General features: G+C 41.2%; 1 protein-coding gene and 1 long non-coding RNA gene across 2 annotated transcripts; both read left to right on the forward strand.

The window, feature by feature from the left end:
• Positions 1 to 430: 430 nt before the first annotated feature.
• Positions 431 to 1,550, forward strand: LOC106654759. The gene is made up of 3 exons (XR_001339431.1): positions 431 to 654; positions 721 to 835; positions 903 to 1,550. It is a non-coding gene; the product is annotated as an uncharacterized LOC106654759 (long non-coding RNA).
• Positions 1,551 to 12,880: 11,330 nt separating this feature from the next.
• On the forward strand, positions 12,881 to 13,533 carry LOC106654491 (acanthoscurrin-2-like). The gene is made up of 2 exons (XM_014374410.1): positions 12,881 to 12,935; positions 13,013 to 13,533. Exons 1-2 carry the CDS (start codon positions 12,881 to 12,883, stop codon positions 13,531 to 13,533), a joined length of 576 nt encoding a protein of 191 aa, XP_014229896.1.
• Positions 13,534 to 20,449: the final 6,916 nt, after the last annotated feature.

The following is a 20,449-nucleotide window of genomic DNA, read 5'->3' on the forward strand; positions in this document are numbered from 1 at the left end:
ATTTTAAATCTATCATCTGTATTCACGAGTAGCTTGAAGAAAAATTCAATAAATAAAAGTTGTTTTCCCTGTAAAAAATTAAATCGTTTATTGATTTTAGTACTAAATAGACGTAATTTATTCAAATCATATGTTCGTTAAATTATGCATGCAACTGCCTATTGATTTTTTACTATCATCTGGCGTCCCAATGACCATATTGTGAACTTTATTCCTTATATCCCTAGTGAGTCAGTGTGGGTTTCTATATTTCTTTTTTATGCACATATTCCTCCGCAATCATTGCAAGTATGCGTAAGTAAATTGTGCCCCTGTGTGAATGACATTTTCATTGCAATTTCAGTTCGGTTTTAATCTACTTACTCATGCAGCATGCGTCGGAGGAGGAAGGGGAAAATAAGCAGCTATCCTAATCGCGTGTAACCTCGTGGGTATCGTGGGTAACTTCTCTAATATTACCTATACAAGTATTATAATGCATTTAGTCGCTAGAGATGAGCCATATTCCTGTAACAAGCAAGTGTTTATAAATTGGTGAATGCGAAGTTAAGTAATGGCTACTCGAGGCACATAACCTATATTTTTTCGGTCTATTTAGTGAAAATTCACACAGTGGTTATAAATAATCAAGCGAATGATGGAAAACACAGCTAGGTACTAACTAATTATTTTACGAATGTCTGTTTTTTAAAGCAATCGCTTCCTTTAATTCAATTATAGAGTAAAGGAAGAGCCGAAAGATACTTGGTTAGACGCAGGAGAAGATTATATTTTCAATTCGGTGGATTCTGGCGATATCAAAAACTTTGAAACATTTTCGTTTTGTAGATAATCGGTGAGTCCAATGATTTGTATGATGTCTATTTTTCGATATCCATAACAATCCAACAATTTAATTTTAGCACATCAATAAGTCTGTGGCGCTACAGAAAAGGTCAGGCGAAAAAATATTTGTAGATTTTGAGTGCAAAAATGTTAAACCTGAACAGGAGTTTTTATCGACAACCATCTGCAAAATTGAGTATCAAAGCAATCCATCTATTGTGAAAATATTAGAAAACCGAAACAAGACAAATTATTTGAATGTCAAAGATCAGGTAATTTTGACAAGCAATGATTCCGTTTATAATAATAGTCAAGTTCAAGTAAATTCTCAATTGAAATTTGAACTATATAAAGAAGCGAAAAAATTAAGAAAAACATCTCGAACAAAGGGATTTTATGAATGTAAAACGTATCAAAAAACTTCTAAGGGAGAAGTGAATCTAAAAAGATATAACAATACGAAACACAAGAAAATTAGATCATTTCAATGTAAGATTTGTCAGAAGTCATTTGGACGAAAAAGTCACCTCATTACTCACATGAATACAGTACATTATGGTAGCAAGCCCTATGAGTGTGAAGTTTGCCACAAATCATTTAGACAAAAATGCCAACTAAATGTTCACATAAATTTACTACATAATAGTATCAAGCCCTTTGAATGTGAAATTTGTCACAAATCATTTATATACCAGTATCTTCTTAAAAGGCACATAAATGCAGTACATGATCGTAGCAAACTCTTTGAATGTGAAATTTGTCACATATCATTTGGGCAAAAAGGTCAACTAAACCGTCACGTCAATGCAGTACACAATCAAAGCAAACATTTTGAATGTGACTTTTGTCAAAAATCATTTAAATTAAAGGGTCACCTCAAAATTCACATAAATGTAGTACATGATCGTATTAAGCCTTTTGAATGTGATATTTGTTACAAATCATTTGGACAAAAACCACATCTTAAAACTCACGTAAATACAGTACATGATCGTAGCAAACTCTTTGAATGTGAAATTTGTCAAAAGTCATATGCACGTAAGGATACCTTCAATTCTCATATAACTGCAGTACATAATCTTAGCAGACCCTTTGAATGTGATGTTTGTCTCAAGTCATTTGGAAAAAAAGGTAACCTCAAGCGTCACGTGAATGCAGTACATAATCGCAGTAAGGCCTTCGAATGTGCCAGTTGGCACAAATCATTTGGATACCAGAATTTACTGAAAAGCCACAAATTAAAAGTTCATAACCTTGGCATTCCCCTCGAATGTGGCATTTGTCATAAATCATTTGGACTAAAGACAGATCTCAAAAGGCACATTATAGCAGTAAATGATCGTATCAAACCTTACGATTTTGATATTTGTCATAAATCATTTAGATAAAACCATACCTTAAAAAATCACATACATATAGTTCATAAACTTAGTAAAGCCTTTGAAAGTGAAATTTGTCACAAATCATTTGGAAACAAGAATTATCCGAATTATCGCATAAATGCAGTTATTATCGGAGCAAACCCTTCAAATGTGATATTTGTCATAAATTCTTTGGACAAAAAAGAAGCCTTGAAAGGCATATAAATGCAGTACATAATCGCAAAAAGCCTTTCAAATGTGACATTTGTCATAAATCATTTTCAGACAAGAGTAATTTCAATTGGCACATAAATTCAGTACACAATCGGAGAGAACCCTTCGAATGGGAGGTTTTTCAGAAATCATTTAGATACAAACAAACCCCTAAAAAATTACAGACAATACAGTACTTAAATTTAGTAAAACCTTAAGCCTTTGAATGTATGATTTGTTACATATCATTTGATGCAAGGGCGAGTTAAATAAACACATCAGTGCAGTACATGATCGGAGCTATCGCTTTGAATGTAAAATTTGGCAAAAATTAATTGTATGGAAACATCACCTTAAATATCATATCAATGGAGCACATGTTCGTTGCAAACCTTAGGAGCATAAGATTTATTCGGCGAAGTTGGGACGCAATGGAGACTACTACAATCACATGAGTAGGCTACGTAATTTTAGGCAATCTTCCATATGCTTTAATTTCATGAAAAACAATAATATATTTCAAAATGTCAATAATTTTGTGGTGAATATGAACAACCATTGACTTAGCTTCATATATAAACTTAAATAATAATAATTTTTTTTATCTTTCATTTCTTCTTTGAAGCATTGCCGTTAAACCGATTTTTCCGATCATCGATTGAACCTTAATCCCATTAACTGGTTTTTTTACACATGAAAATTTAACAGCATCAAAGGTCAACGAAAAGAGCTCTGAAAGTGGTAACAATTCAATCTATTCGATGCAAAGCATATCATGTATATCGTGCTCAAAAGACACTATTTCGCAATAATCGCTCAATTCCTATCAACCACGGAAAGTTTATTCCAAACATTTTTTTTCATTGAAAATCGCGTGATCGATAAAAGTGTTATAAGGACCACCAAAAAAGCTGCCGTAATTCTCCGAGTCCGGAGCAGCAGCAGCACCTCATAAATCTCCGACCGAGTTATATCGTATCCGGAAGATTTTTCCCGCACGTCGACACGGCAACAAAAAAGCGAACAGAGCATGCACGAGCTGGCAAAAAAGGCCCGATCGTCGCTCGCGATCCCTTTCTCTTGCTGCGATCGCAGAGCTCTTCTTATACATAAATGTGATATCGCGGACGACACTGCGCGCGTCTCGAGCTACCGGAGCACACCCATTATCCGCCTTGAAGAGGCCCCGAAAGGCTTTATTATCTTGTTGAAAATGTGTAGATGAGTACGTACAGCGGTGCAGTTTTTTCGACTACGAAGACGTAATGGGCCTCGGGTGGAATAATAATTGATAGACTTAAGTGTGCCTTTTCTCCCGTTGCTATGTACGTATACAGTAATATATTTCTCTCTGTCCGTGTGTGCGTATATAATGGACGAAAATTAATTGGACATTTGTGCAAACGATTGGCATGATAATCGCGGCCCGCGAACTGCTAATGTACCCGCGCACGGGCAAGACTCCTTTTATTGTGCGCTCAGAGCTGCTGCCGTTGCTGCGTGGGAATGCGTGTATAACAAATTCGCTCTATATTATACACATTCATTCATTACACGATATTGCACTAATAATAACGTAGGCTCGTTCTTTTTGCTCGTTTTATTGTGCGCGTCGAGTTTGAAAAGCCATCCGCAGCCGCTGCTGCAGCAGAGAGAGATATAAATATGAAATTTCTAACTGTAACTTTGGAGATTGAGACATTACGGACATATAGACGCGTATATGGTATATATAGATCGCACAAGTCGATGCGGCAATGTACATTGCAGCGCGCATATATATCGCGCTCACGCACTGATATGTACTCTACACGTATGTATATAGAGTTTGATGAAAATGAGATTATTGCCTCGATTTCACATTTATAACTATAATATAAGAAAATGGCAAAACACAACAGCTACAAAAAAAGAAGAAGAAGGAAAAAGAAAGTATAAGAATGTAAGCGCGCGCGAACTAGCCTTATATAGCTGTATGTGTGTGTACATAAACAATTCCTCGCCATGTATAAAGAGTATTGTAACGTTAAAATCGAAATTGGCGCGTATATATGCGATGCTGTGCGCTGCGTTTATTTATATACACTCCTATATGGTGCACTATATATTTATATCTGACCGAGCTGCTGCCGCTGCTGCACAAGTGTCGATGTGTATCTGAGATTGTTTATATCGATCCTCACGAGCTCAGAGTCAATAAACAACTCCGGCCCCCCGTACAGCTTTCTACGAACTCTACATACAATATAATATACGAATATACGTGTCTGTTTAGGGCTGATTATGTCGCACGCGCGACGCGCCGAGAGAGAAATGATCGATCATTTCCAAGAGTGGTTAATTTGCTTCCGACTTGTTTTATTTTTTGTCTTGTTTGGCTGACCCATGGCAGTTTAACCCAATATATGTATAAGCTAATTGAGACGTTCGGGCACAAAAAATCCCGCTAAATCAACGAAAAATACTTCGAAAATTCGTGCGCAAAAAAAGGAGCAGCATCGGCGGCCGGCGGTGAGCTCTCTGTGAGCTGTTATCGTGTGAATATAAGCGAGACGAACGTAAACGCACACACAAACACACGCACTTACAGACATGCGCGTGTGTGCACGTATATCAGAGTCGAGAGCCAACACACATATACACACACAACGTGTTGGCGAGAGATCGAGGCAGCAGCAGCAGCAATCGTGTGGACCTTGCCGAGGCAGCGGTCAAAGTCGTGGCCTACATATGTGCGCGGCGCACGCGGGGCTCGCCTTCTCTCTCTCTCTCTCTACGTATGTATGTGTGTGTATGCCAAGGTAACTTTCTCCTCGGCTCGCTCAGGCAATTGCCGAGGAGCTGGCCTGCCTCGCTTCTGCAGCAGCAGAGAGCTCGTTCCTGCCTTTTGCGAATATCGTGCGCCTGCTGCCGATCCGCGCGGCGCACAAGGCACACTGTGTCTATATGCCCTTTTTTTCGGTAAAGCTCCTTGTGTTTTGTGCTGTATCACGCATGGAGGACGACTATGATACCGAATTCTCACGAAAATCGTTTGTTGCCTTTTAGCCTGTGTACTAAATACCGCACTGAGTCGAATGTTGATCGTCGGTAAACACGCGAACATCGCCGAGTGACATCCAACCCGAACCAAGTGGACGCAAATATTTCTCTCTTTTTTCTCTCTTTGAAAATTTGTCACATCACGCGAAGCTCGTGGATGGACTTTACTCGTGGAAACATAGTTTGCCGAGCTTATCAGGAAGTAGTTATGGAATTTTTCTCTTCTGGGGCACGAGAATTCGCACGTTTTATTTTGATAACCCAGCTAATGAGAGCCGAATATCGGTAACGAGAACGATACCGATCATCGATCGATTACCGATCCTACTGGTGCGTATAGCGCATTGTCAGTCAGCTGGGCGCCTACATCAAGCGCTATCTCAATGCGATAATTAGTGGTCCGTTTGAGCGAATATTTATTTATGATCAAATTCGTTCGCCGCTCGCGTCAGGGAGTAAATATGCGATTCACGATTTATGCTGCGTAAGCTTACAGGAATCTAATTCAATAACTGCTGATCTTCTTTCATATCATTCACTTATAGAGCATTAAATATAGGTAAGCCGCGCGCAGTGGCACGCGCGCGTTATTATTTTCGATCGTTCAAACGAGCTATTTTTCCACTTATACAAGCTCGGCTCGCTCGCGCGAACGCAGTTATTATCTCTCTTTTTCCACCAAAGAATTATCTATATATGTACACAGGGTACCAAAGCTACAGCTTGCACGTTATCCATGAGAAGGAAAAATAAAAAAAGAAAATGTATATAATGTGTGTGTGTGTGTGTGTGTGTGTGTATAACGTTATTATTGCCACTGCCGCTGCTGCACTTGTCGACGTCCAATGAAGTCGTATACATTTATATAAATACACAGGCGAGCGCGAAAAGATCGAGTCGAGATCGTTTCACGCGCTGCGCGTATCCGGATGTGTATTCTACCTGCCCCGGCCTGACTGCATCGCTCTTGGAGTCTGGATCTCCATGTAGATATATATATACGCGATCACAACGTGCTATACGGCTTTCGGTTGGCGCGGCCGAGCGAGCTGGCGCATTCCCGCCGCCTCTCGGCAGTTGATCGGTCCGTCTCTGTGATACGTGCGAGTATAACTATAATATGCAGTAGTCGCACATTTACCTTCGCGCGCCTGGCTAATTTGCACACACAAGGAATGGAATGTCTGTTTGTACAACGGATCGGAGGACTGCACACGAGATACATTATATATAGTGTATACCGAAATCCAACTCGCTCGACTTCGAATGTCGATCGAGCGCCTGCTACCCCGCTGCCGTAAAATTTTGTCTGCCCTGCTCGCCTCCGTCTCTGTCGATCTCAAAAATGATGATGATAATTTCGCGCTCGTTAATCAACTTTGTAAATTTAACTGTCGGTAAACAGCAACGTGTGCATAATGAATTGCGCTTAAACGTTCAGCTGATAATGTCGCTCTTGCTAACGGGACCTGCTCTTTGATAAACGAGCGTCTTTACCAAAAAAGAAACAAATGCGTCTTGGCGTTTTATTTAATCGATCGATGATAACACGTTATCCCAGGTAAAATTGAATGGCTGGTTCTGGGCCAACGAAAACGTTGCTTGAACGTAAAAATGTCATTAGAACTGTACGTGATACTAACCAAAAGTAAAAGGTTTTTTTTCAATATTTTATAGAAACATAAAGTTTCACGTTTTTTCACTGAACATGTTTTCAATCAATAGCTTAAAAGACATATAGATAATTTTAGCTGTTTGATTTAATGTTTATTTCAGTTATTTTTAGTTCTAATTTTTAGCCTATTCGAACATTGAGCGTATAGGCTCGATGGGCCGTGCGAACAATGTTTCGGAATCATTGAGGCCACAGTAGCCCGTCGAAAAGGACGGACGAACACCGTTTCGAGACGTACAGATTTCGGAGCGGCTGTTCGGGCCGTTCGAATAGGCTGATTTTCTTTTATTTTCTCGGTTGCTATGTATTGTTTACGCTACATCGCTCTCTCTCGTACGAGACTCCAGATTGGAGTCGACCGTCCTTATAAGCGGTTCAAAGCTCTTATTATAAAATAAAGTTTCTTTCAACTCAAACTGCCTTTTTCATTTCTCAACGTAACAGATAATATTGAATTTTATAAAGAAAACGATATGACTTGTACATTTATTTTGACTTAGTCACTTGCAGATTTACAGATAAAAGGACTCGCCATCTAGTGGTCGAAGTTTCAATTTTCGTTTTTAAAATGCTTCAAAACTGATCTATGTCTTTTGAAACAATTAAATTGTTATTTTGTTTTAAAATTTGATAATCATTTGTAAAATAATTGAAAAATGAAAAATCAATTTAAAATTATAAATTTTAAATTAGACCACTACTAATTATCCACACTTCTACCGGGAATTTCACAAAAAAATTAATATAACCCAAAAAGTATGTGTAGCCTCGTTAAGTACGGTTTATTGCAAGTCCGAGAGCGAGTTGAATTAGACGATCAATTAACTTAATTTCAACATCGACATAGAGTATATAACACATTTCAATCGCATAAAATCTTCATTAACAATGAATTTGTATTATTCCCGCGCAGAAATCAGACATCTCTCATAGCCAGGAGTAGACAGCCGCAACGAGATAGGGAAAAATCCTTTCGACCCAGTTCCTCCGTAATGCTGCGATGGGCCTCATGGGCGTGCGTATAAAAAATCTGCACGGATCACGTGGCGAAATTTGAATAATCGTGTGTGCGTATGCACAAACTCGGTATAATGCATGAACTTAACAAAAATTGTCTATCAATATAAAGAGAGAAAGAGACGGCTGCATTGTATGTGCATGTGCAGGAGGCCCGCTAATGGTCGTCCGCGCGTGGTGCGGTGGCGTTAATGGTCTTGAAATTCCATCAGCTTTGCAGTAGCAGTACGTATAGCGATCGGCATGTGCCGCGCTCGGGCTATCGGGGCGCCTCATCGGAGTTTTCATTGTGCGGAAACGATGGGAAAAGCTGTACGGCAAGCCTCGCGATCCACTATATCATTGAATTTGCCTCTCTATACAGGCAGCTCGAAGAATATATAAACGAGAATGAAAAAAAAAAATTATCTACTCTCCCTGGGAGCTAAGAATTTAAAGCGAGCAGGACTAAGCTCGAGTCGCGACTAGCGGAGCGATTGTTTCGTACTTTCGATTCATGCGGTGCGTGCCGGCGCACTGATTAAAACTGATTTTCATGAGATCATTGGCCTATCCTGTGTGTTAGCTACGCAGCGCTTAATGAAAGTGCATTCCTATAAGTTCGAGTCGCCTTTGTCAATCGTCGAATTTCGAGCGACTCGCTGTACTACCAATCGAAGGCATTATATTATATCGTTCGTATTGGAAACTTTTTCACGCACAAAAAACCGATAGAAAAGCATTTCTCGAAATATTAATTAAAGTCTCGCGAAGCAAATATATATCTATATAAACCAAATCGAGCTACACATAGAAAGTCGCAAAGTAACGCGCGCGCGGCAAGAGCAGCAACATACATTCGATGGCTGTGTTTTTTTTTCTTCGATACACGGGTATAAGAAAATGTGTGCGCGCAATATATAAGGCTGCTGCGACGGCAGGACACGCAGATGCGCCCGGAGGCCACGACCACGTACAAGTCAACTCAATCAGAATCCCTAAGAGCGGAGAAACTCGCTTATATGCGCTCGGACGCGCTCTAATCTCCAGTGTCGTATCAACGTTTTCCCATTTAAGAGCCTGAGACTCTGCTGCTGCTGCGCGTGTATATATGTACCTTGTAACCCGGTGTCGTATAGTGCGGCTGTTAGTAGTGCCAAGAAAATACCTATAATAATCGAACGGCTCTAGAGCAGCGGCACCATGTGTGTACGCATATATTGTACGCTATATATAATGTTTTAAACGAATGCTTCCGGCGCAACAGGGCGCGTAAACTCGATTCTGCCGAGGATTTTTCCTCCTTCTCGGATCGACCTCGAGCACTCTTATATAGCATATATACTCGCTCCGGGCATAGAGAGCTGCGAATGATGTTTATCCTCTGTGGACGATCGGTTCGACAAGACCTTGACTTTGGACGCGAAGAAAGAGACAGAGAGCAAAAATCGTTTTACTTTTTGTTATCATTTTTCTTATCCGAGTGTCTCGCTGACTGTCGAATCTTTGATTTTTTTTTATCGAAAAGAATTACAAACGAAATTCAAATATTATATAAAAGTGAATTCTTGAACAGGTGCTGCGAGACGATGTAAATAAAGCGAGACTTTAAACTTACACACTTTATACGCTGTGTAAAACAAAACATTTATAGTGTTATTGTAATTTTTTCTTTTGTAACAAAAAAACGTACACTTGCATAAACCCGAATTCGCTCATCATCAATTTTCCTCCGCATTTTTCAATTCAACGTTGAAACGAAAAATTAACCATCGAGATGAATCTTTGGTCTATGCTCTTTTGCTTATATAGAAAACCTTTCGATATCACACACGTACATAAACAGAATCTTATGGACCGCGAGAAAATCTATAGGCCATGGGTATTCATCATCGATTCGAAAATCTCCTCTCTCTAATATTCCACTTTTGTATATCACGCGTGTGTATGCTACGCGTATGCACTTTGTGCGTAACCTCGAAACACTGATAGATACTCGGCTGCAGCAGCAGCGGCAGCATACGCGCGTCCCGACTCAATAGCGCCTATATAATAGCGAAAAGTTTCGCGCGCGAAACGCAAGATAAGATGAGCCAATGCCGATAATACATACTACTTGGCGCGGGAGTATTACAATGGGGGACTTTGCCGTGTGTACGAATCAACTGCGTCGGGACCTTTTTTTCCTCGATACTTTTTTTCTCTTTTTGTTATTGCGATATTCCAAATGGACACGCGATGGAATTTACTGCCGTAATACATATGTACCCGGCAGCGAGTGAAATTTATGTGACGCGATTGATAGATAAATTCGAATTACACGTCGTATTGATACTTGACAGCTGCGAATGGATGCGTCAATTCCGGCAATGAATTTTATTACACGGTTTGTAAACTATTGCGTTTCAAATTTTAATGCTCCATTGCTTAACTCTCCTACTACGAGATCTCTCGCACCATGTGAAAAATTGAAATCAACAATGAAGCACTGATTTTCGACAGAAAATTGCGTAACGAGCACCTCGAATTTTAATGATATTTGAACAATCTGACTTATTCGACGCAAGAGTCGCTCATTCAGACGTTTTACTGTACGATTAATAAATAACAAAAAAAAACTTTTCATGATTTCATACGCAAGACGGTCGAGATAGTAACTGCAAAATGTTATTGCCCGTTACGTCTCGATAATCTTTGTTTATATCGAATGCACAAAACAATTTGTTAACATTATCAGATCTATTTCACGCATTATAGCGGTGGTGATAGTTTCAAACTTGCATACGTGGAAACTTCCCTAATGAAGTGAGTAATGGAAATTGATACAATGTAGTTTGGGAGCGGTAAACGCATTGTTCCATCCGCGAGCAAGTTCGATTTCTAATGGTCCATTTTCTGTAATGCCGCAGCTATATTGTATAGATGAATTCCGCTGAGTCACGAAATTCATACTCGTTGCAAAAATAAAACGTACTTACGACAAACAACATTTCCATCGATTCCGAATTGACGAGACAAAGTGCTAAAATTTCTAGAAAGTAGGTCGAGTGGTACCGAGGAAAATTTGAGGATGTGCCTCTTAGAGATGTCATGAAGCAGGATAATTTACGGTGGAACAAAAGTACTACATTAAATATCATACGTGCATTTACATGCACAAAACACACACGAAATAACTACATTAAATATCATCGGTGCATTTACATGCACAAAACGCACAAGCTCCGTAAAATTTTTCATGCAATTCGTTCAATCGTGATTCTATGAGGTGTGTTTTATTCATAGTATTTCGATAAGGTATGTTTATTTGACGGTGTTTTAATGTGATGTGTTTTTCTTCGCGTCATTTTACTTATAGATTTTTCTTTCATAGCACTTTGTACATACACTCTGTACATATATACCCTACAAAATTTTTTTTGTCATTTGCGAGTTTGCAACACGCCATCTGTCGACAGTCGAAAAGCTCACAAGCAAGTAAGACACCTTTGATTACGATAAATCTTGTTATTATACTAAACGAATTTTGGCATATTAATTCTTACATTTACCAATGAAAATGTAATTGATTTCCACAATTATTTAAAAACTGTGCATGATTAATTTTTTATAATGGAAACTTCATGAAACAAAACGTATAAAATTTTAGTTATAATTTTTATAATTGAAAGAATTTTGTTATAAAATATACATAAAATGCAAATTAATAATGTATTAATTTGTATTTATAATATACATGTGCTATTAATGTTCACGTTAAAGTACAATAATAAGTTTCAATGTGTATTTACATATTTTTTTGAAAATTTTTAATTTCAAATTCCAATTAATTTTTTTTTTTCAAATGATTTTTTTTTTTAATAATTTTTTAATAATTTTTTTTTTTATACTTTGCCGGCTAGGTGCTACCGCACCTCTTGATATGTACGCATCAACAAAAGTTAACACATCATAATTCAGAATCTTGTGCCTCGATTATGAAATTATGAAAAGCTTTCTTGTCGCATAACCATTCGACTTGACCCAAAATTATATATTTTTAGTATATTTATATAACGATGCTTGCGAGTACTATAGATGAACTGGAAAATCATTCCTAAGCAGTGTATAATCGATATAGAAATCTCCGACATCGTTCAAAATTGCTCCATCCATAAATTTATAAGGTGATTAAAATTTTGGCGAACCTCAACTTTGAAATTCCAAGCGATTTTTTTTTCTTTATCCCCAGATTGAAAGATCGTCAAAAGCATTATACCATCTAGCTCTTGCGTATACATACTTGCATGACTGACAGCTTTTGAAAATATTTCACGTGCGTGTGTGCGCGGGGGGGACATATGCATTTTTTCCAGCTTTGTGTGTCTTATGCCTTATCATTGGGCCGACGCAGCAACGAAAGTTAAATTTGGCGGATATATAGAAATAACTTTGCGCGTCTGATAAAACCATGCGAATGATTTATCGCACACTGAAAAAGTCGTTGTATTATTGCTGCCGTTATCGAGGAGGTTGTACACGATCATTGCGTATTGTTACGCGATCGAAGAAAAGAAAAAAAACGGCTGCAACCTTTGTTTCTCGATCAACAAAGACGTGACAAAATAAACACCGTCCAAAGAATATTTATAACGATCAAAAGTCTAATATTTATATTTTATTAAAATTTGCTATTGGCCCCGAGGAGCGCGACGAAAATTCGACGAGTATAAAAGCTGCGAGAGGTTTCGGAAAAGGCACACTCAGTTCCAAAGCAGAGTAAACCAAGATGAAGACCGCAGTAGTTCTCTTGATCGTTGCATTGATCGGCTGTGCCTGGGCTCGTAAGTAGCATGTCAGAAATGTACTGTCGTAAGAAAATCGGTCGATTCACGAGGTAATTTCTTTTTTTTTCTCGCAGAGGTCAACGTCGGCGGCCTGCAGGGCGGAGTCATCAACGACGGTCGCGGTGGTCGCCGCGGTGCCCTGGGCCAGGGTGGACTCGTCGGCGTCGGTGGCGGTCGTCGCAACCCACCAGTCCAAGTCGGCGGACTCCAGGGAGGAATCATCAACGGTCGTCGTCCCGGTCGTCTCGGCAACAACGGTGTCCTCCAGGGTAACGCCGGATCGGCCGTAGCCGGAGCCGGCCGCGACGCCACCTCCGTCGTCCAGATCGCCGGCAGCCAACAGGGAGGTCGCCGCGGTCGTCTCGGCAGGCTGCCCAACGGTGGCACCCTCCAGGGTAACGCTGGAAACGCCGTCGCCGGAGGCGGTCGCGACGCCACCTCCGCCGTGCAGATCGCCGGTAACCAGGGTGGCAACCGTGGAGGTCGTCTTGGACGCCGTCCCGGTGGTCTCGCTCAGGGACAGGTTGGCTCTGCCGTATCCGGAGCTGGACGCGACGCCACCTCCGTCGTCCAGATCGCTGGAAACCAAAACTAAGTAGCTCGTAGCTACTTGAACGAGCCTTTGGCCCTCCATGGAATTCACTAATTCAAATACAATTCTTGATAATTTTTTCTTCAACCGAAATGTTATAATAAAAGGCTAAAGTGAACCATTGAAATTGTAGCACATTGAATTCGATCCCACATACGTGTATCCATAAACACATGCCTCGTACACGCGTCACCTACATACTACAAGTACATAAAATCGACGAAACAAGTTTGCTCGCGAGCGATAAACAAAAACAATAGCTCTAAGAGAGATAGAGAGAGAGAGAGAGAACGCGGCGGCGTCAAATGGAATGCGAGCTTTGCACACGCGGAGAAGATTAATGCGCCGCCTGCACGACGACGCGATCATATAAAAAGGAAGGAAAAAGGACAAAAAAAAGAAGCCGGGCAGAGAGGCCAACGTTGTATATACAACGTACGTACGACTACGATCTATATATATGCGCACGGCCGAGACACATCTATCGCTGCTGCTAGAGCAAAAAGGACAAAAAAATCCGCGCGCATATTGCGTTCAATTGGCCTCCTCGGACTTATATACGCGATCGCGTAAATTGCCAAGCGTCGTCGTCGTGTCTCTTGCATCATTTTGCCCATCACTCAGGCTGCTGCTGCTCGAGAAACGTATAATATACACAAGGATCGCGCGGTAATATCTTATACGCCGCGAAAAAAGCTTCGCAGTCTGATCCACTTTCGACGTCTGCGCGCTCGCAACGTCAAAGGGGTCAGCTGCACTGCCGCCGAGTCGCGACGAGACGCGCGAGGTGCACCGATCGTCTCTCTCTCTCTCTCACTCGGCAGTGCCATTGCAATGCGTTATAGGACGTATGAATGTGTACAGGTACGTGCCGGGGCCAAAAACAATTCGCTATTCATCAACACGTGTCACGGTGGCTCTCGCTCGCGACTAGTATTATTATTAGCGGGCGCTCGATCTAATCGTGTATTGTAGTACGCTCCATTCATTGTTGTGCTGCTGCTGCTCTTCGGGAAATGGATTTTAATCGGCGATTTTCGCTCTGCAGCGCGGAGCACAAAACAGGGGCACGTGCACGTATATGCATTTATAATGCCATAGGATAGCACGGGTATACCGGGCAATTTTCTGCCGATCGAGCTCGAGCGCACGTTGTATCATGTGTGTATATCTGTATGTAGCTGGTGCTCGATTTTTCTCAAATGACAGTGACGAGCCGTATATATACCTACATACACTGCACATGCATCATATAGCACATGAGCAGTATGTATAGAAGAAGCAGCAGCAGCAGCTTGCCAGCCTAGCTACGAGCATTTGTCCTAGAAATTTTCAGAAGCGAGACGACTCGGCTTCCAGTTTCGCGCAGGCGACTTTTTTTTCTTTCTGCCATTTTTTTGTTGTTGCTACTTTTTTTCCTCGTTGCAAACATCGCACACATGCGACGCACAAGACCATCGAGCTTGTCAAACCTTCGAGTTCGGTGTATTGGACATTTTCTCGAATAATTGTCCATGCCCGACAGCAACAACGAAAACAAAAAAAAAAGAAGTTGTTATATACGAAAATTGCGTTAACGGGTTAATTGAGTTGTGTGTGTGTGCGCCGAGGCTTTTTTCGCGCGCAGTTAAAAGGTGCGGTTTATTATTATATCGAAGTGCTTCATGCGCGCGTATCCTCTCTCTCTCTATATATATATAGTAAATAAAGAAACGGCCTGGACACGATGGCTGCTGCTGCTGCCACTGTTAAGCTACTATATAGTAGTACCGCGCACCGCGCTGTTATCTTGTCAAAGTGGGGTGATTTTACAACATGACGTTTAATTAAATTTCATAGGCCTTTTAAAATGTATATATACCTCTTATGGTGCTATACGTGTTGTAGTATATAGCATTATTATACGGTGCGACTGTATAATGTCTAGCTGTATACGCGCTCATCGCGTGCATGTGTGTGCCTTTACGCGTTGCAGTTGCACACACTTGTGTTCTTTTTTCCATCCTCGAAAGTATGTATGTATGTATATCCTTACGACTTGCGGACGTCACTTTTTTCTTCTTCTTGAATTACAATTGGCTTTCTTTTAATGGAGAACATTTTCAGGCGCTCAGCAGTTCGCCTCTATACGCGTGCGTTTGAATTCGCGAATTGAGATATCGTAATCTCTAATCGGTACGTATAATCGATCGACACATCCCCTTCTAATTAATTTCGTAATCACCACTGCAGCTGCTTGCTGCTCTCGGATTGCCTCGAGTACATAAATCAGACTCTAATCGACCGGCCACCAGGTCCCTGGTCAGTGCAAAACACACACACACACGCACAGCAGCTATAGGACTACAGAGTTAAGCTTATCAGTGCACACGCATCGAGGTTAATACGCGAGCTCGCGAGCTAGAGCGCACATATAGGCCGGTTTAGACAAGAGAGTGAGAGAGAAAAGATATCCCAAAAAGATCATCTCTCGACTCGCCGAGAGCCGTGCGAGGATATCGATCGAATGTGTAATATACTTACTCTCGCCACATTTCGTGCGATACACTTACTCGTGTATGAGTGTGCCTGTGTGTGTGTGTATTTCATTCCCCCTTTCACCGCGTTAATTTTGCCCGCGCGCGCGCATAATAACGATGACTCGCCTAATTGCTATTTAGGCCGAACTCCTATTCGTAGGTGCGCGATATACAGCAACGCAGCTTTATATTTTTAGAACATCGAGGAGAGTTTTTTTATTATTTTCTTTTTTCTGCGCAGATGCGTTTTAGTGTTGTAAGCGCGCGCACGGCGCACAATATATAGAGACGTAATGTGCCTACTGCTACTACCTCGCGGATGAGCGCAGAGTGATAAAAGCCGCCGCTGCCGTCCAGCTAATAGAGAAAAGGAGATGAAATTTTCCTTTGTTCATGGGAGTGAAACCACGAGTTAAAGTGTGCGCGCAGGTGCACACGGAGGCAGGAAAGTTTTTTGCCAGCGTATCGAAAGGAAAATTTTGATGGAACAACAAAAACAGCAACAACAGCAATAACAACAACAACAACGAGCAGCGCAGAACAAAAACGATTTTACGTAATGACCGATGACTGTGCTCGATCGATCCTCGCGTGCAGCCATAGTATATATAGTTAGCAAAAAAGGGCGTGAAACGAGTGTAATATGTATATTATATTATATAGCTTCGAGGTGTGCAGTGCGCAGCACACTGCAGGGTGAAAGTGAATACATGCCTCACGTCAACGCTCCCGAGGAGGACCTTAGAAATAACTCATGTACGCAAGCGAGGCATATTAACGCGCCTATCTCGGACAAATCGATCTCGGTGCGGCGGATACGCCGTTTTAAGTGCTTCCTTATGATATTAATATATATGCATATATGTACGTAGGCTTGCGCGCGAGAGCTGCACTGCTCTGCGCACGATGAAAGTCTATTAATTTTTGTGCGCGGCACTGCACCATAACGCGCGTTATTTCGTTCTATGATGAATCGAATATTGATGCGATGAAAGTAAATATTTTGACGTACATGGCGGCGGGATTTTTTAGCGCGCGCGATGGAGATGACCCAAATTGTTGTTGTTGTTGTTGTGGTTGTTGTTTTTGTTGTTGTTACTCGCGTACAATATGTGTACCGAGTATACCAGATGTAAATTATTGTTAGGATTTCATCATATCGAAAATTGAGTAAGCATTGTAACGAGATGCGCGACCGACGGATTACCAAGTTTTGTTTTCTATACGTGAAAAAAACGTGACAAATCTTCACAGGCATGTATAATATTAGTTAGGTATACTATATAGCACTGATCGGTATGACCCAATAAATAGACGCTCACGAGCGGCCAATTTCTATACCGATTTGCGTCAGCGAGCATCGATCGAAAATTTCTCTCTTTCTTCCAGTTAATAATAAAGATCGTCGTCGTCGACGACGAGGACATCGAGGGTCGCGATCAGCATACTACTATACACGCGATGCAGGCGCACGAGAAATTCGTCACTCTCTTTCTCGTACGACGAGTTCGAATCGAGCGAGCGTGAAAAAATAACTCTTACCCGCACGACGACGACGACGACGACGACGACGACGACTGGTTACAACAATGATACATTTTATACAATGCAAAAAAAATGACGGAACGGGAGAATCACCTCCTCGTGGTGCGGCTATCGCGTCGCATACGGCGAGAGAAAGTGAGCTCGCGCGTGGGTGACACACGACTTTCGCGATCGCCCATGATTTGCATTGGACCGTTGTGTGAATCGGGCGTGTTTACAAGTGTGAGTGTTATATTTTTTTTCTGAACGATGAATAATAAAAAAAAGTTTATTACTAATTGTTTAATTATAACAAAAAAAATGATAAACATGCAGACGTATATAAACTCGAGCACAGAAAGAGAGAGAAATACCACTTTCTATACATTCGAATTAGAAAATAACACGGATCGAGCCGGAAATGTCTTGATTGAAATCTTTTTTTGCGCGCACGCTTTTAATTTGTATATTTACACGCACGACTATTTTCTGTGTCAGATCGCGCGCACAGGCAGGCAGGTAGGCATATTTTTTCGCACTACACACGTATATACACTCGAGAGCAAGTGCCGGATGATGATTCTTCCTCGCGGAGTTTTTCGAGAAAACAAAAAAAAGAAGAAAAAAAAATAGTCGAGATTTTTCAAAGGACCTATAATACGCACAAGTCTTGCGGAGAGAAAGTCTTTCTCTGCCTATTCGCAAATATTCATCTCGCGTGGCAGCAGCGAAAAATACTATGTACAAGAATTCAAGCACATAATAAGTTTTGAGCCGAGCAGCTGCTCGGCTTCGCGAGCTCCTTGTGTACATTTTCAGGTCAATGTAGTATATAAAAGCTAAACGGTGCGTGCTCGCGCGCGCAAAGAGTTTGTCTCTCAATTTCGCAGATGTTTTCATGCCTCATTTGCATGGAGAGACATGATTGATATCGAAGATCGCAATTCACGTTCGTTGACTCTCAACTTACTTTTTTTTTTTTTTGTTTCAACCTATAACGCCGCAGCATCGCGTCTCTGCCTCGATTGCAATCTCTTGAGAAAAAAATCGGTGTATATACATAGCGTCAAGTTCCTCAATGAGTGACAATTAAAAAAGTTGACTCCTCTCTTCAGGCTAAAGTAAGCCATCTGATTGTTTGACGTACAGAGTCTCGAACAAGCCACGTGCAAAATTATATATACGCGTCCCGCGGCGCTAGATAAGAAACGTCTATATAAATCGCGCAAAATGTTCAGAAACATCATAACAACGAGCGATGAAAAAGAAAAACAAAATATAACAATAACAACAGCGGCAGCAGCAGCAGCAAACGACGATGAGATAGAAATGGAAATGTCTGTTTCTCGCCGCGTGTATATACGCTACTCGTTGTTCGCTCCAGTTCTTCGACTTAATTAGTAGATGCGAGAAGGTGGGGTGCGGGGGGAGGGGAGCCCTCGAGACTAGACGCGATTTTTTTAGCTCGTAGCAGCAGTAAAGGCTTAAAAAGGGTTTCTTCGTTATATTCAAATGATTCTACATTGTCTATATGTATAACTTGGGGAAAGAGAGAGAGAGAGAGAGAGAGAGAGAGAGAGAGAGAGAGAGAGAGAGAGAAATTTTGCAAGCTACGACTGTTTGTACTTGATGATGGGTCGTTTTTCCTTTTTAATAGACGCGGGATGGGATAATGAGGACTGCTGCCGCTGATGCTGGCTTACTCCCGAGCGGGATTGTGATGAGTTGCATGTTTGCCTGCTACTACTCGAACTTTTATAAGCGTTCGATGGGTTATTTTTTTTCTCTATCTTTATCGTCGAATCGAGCATGGATAATTGAAATTTGAAAGAAGCAAAAAAAGTTTAAAAAAAAATAAAACGAAGGAATGAGTTATTAAAAATCGTATCGATTAAAAAGTCGTTTCGAGAAAAATCACAGTCGAATTTAAAACTTTAAAGCACTATGGTATTTGCACGTATGTTTGCGTTGTTTGTGTGTGGCGCGCTCAATTGACACAGTAACATCATCATTACTGTCTCTCTCTCAGCTTCGTCGACGACGATGTACATAATATAATAGGCTCGACTGAGCGAAAACTTTCTAAAAAGTCCATTCCCCAAAAAATCCCACCTGTTCCCAATCGCAATCAGTCGAGACTAGACGAGGACGACAACGACAACGATTTAAATTGCTCGCTCGCATGCGAACGACGACGAGTCGCTCGAGAATGAAGCAGCAGCAGCGCCGATCCAAGAGAGCTGTTTAGGATTCAAACGAGATGCGAACGAGTGAATGAGAGAGAGAGAGAGAGAGACAAGTACGTGTCGTTCCTGCACCTGCATTTACCGTTACATACTATATAGGTGTATATATACGCTCGCGTATACAAGTGAGACAATAATATAAGTCGATCGACGCGAGCAAATATTTCTCTCGTTTGGCGGGTGAAAAACGGATGTGCATCGATTGACCGATATATTTTTCGCCTAAACTCGTGTGGCCAGTAGTAAGTACTCGTACATTTACGCACGCGGCACTCAAAAACCGGATACGATCGCGCGCGGAGCTGAAACGCGGACCCTCGGCGGCGTGCTATGCTACATAAGCTCAGACGCGCACGAGCTCGCTCGCGCGATTAGCATATATCCAGGCACACTGACACACTAAGATCTTCTATCGGGATATCTAATATCGCACATAAACACACACGAACACGTAGTGCTTAATCAATGGATTACCAAAGCTGCCTTACAAGTGTAGCTGCTTCTGTTTTTTTCTTTTCTTTTACTTTTTTTTATCTCACACCTCTATATAACAGGCGCGCGAGGTACACAAACGCTGTGATCACCGAGGCAGAGAGTCTATTATCACGCCTTATTGACGCTCGGCTCTAT

Source organism: Trichogramma pretiosum, unplaced genomic scaffold (assembly GCF_000599845.2).
Source record: "Trichogramma pretiosum strain Unisexual culture from Peru unplaced genomic scaffold, Tpre_2.0 scaffold46, whole genome shotgun sequence".
Lineage (NCBI taxonomy): Eukaryota > Metazoa > Arthropoda > Insecta > Hymenoptera > Trichogrammatidae > Trichogramma > Trichogramma pretiosum.

Bases quoted from the DNA above. Each gene is read 5' to 3' on its own strand.
- LOC106654491 (XM_014374410.1), top strand. From the start codon at position 12,881: ATGAAGACCGCAGTAGTTCTCTTGATCGTTGCATTGATCGGCTGTGCC. The intron at 12,936-13,012 runs GTAAGTAGCATG...TTTTTCTCGCAG, and splicing joins GATCGGCTGTGCCTGGGCTC to AGGTCAACGTCGGCGGCCTG.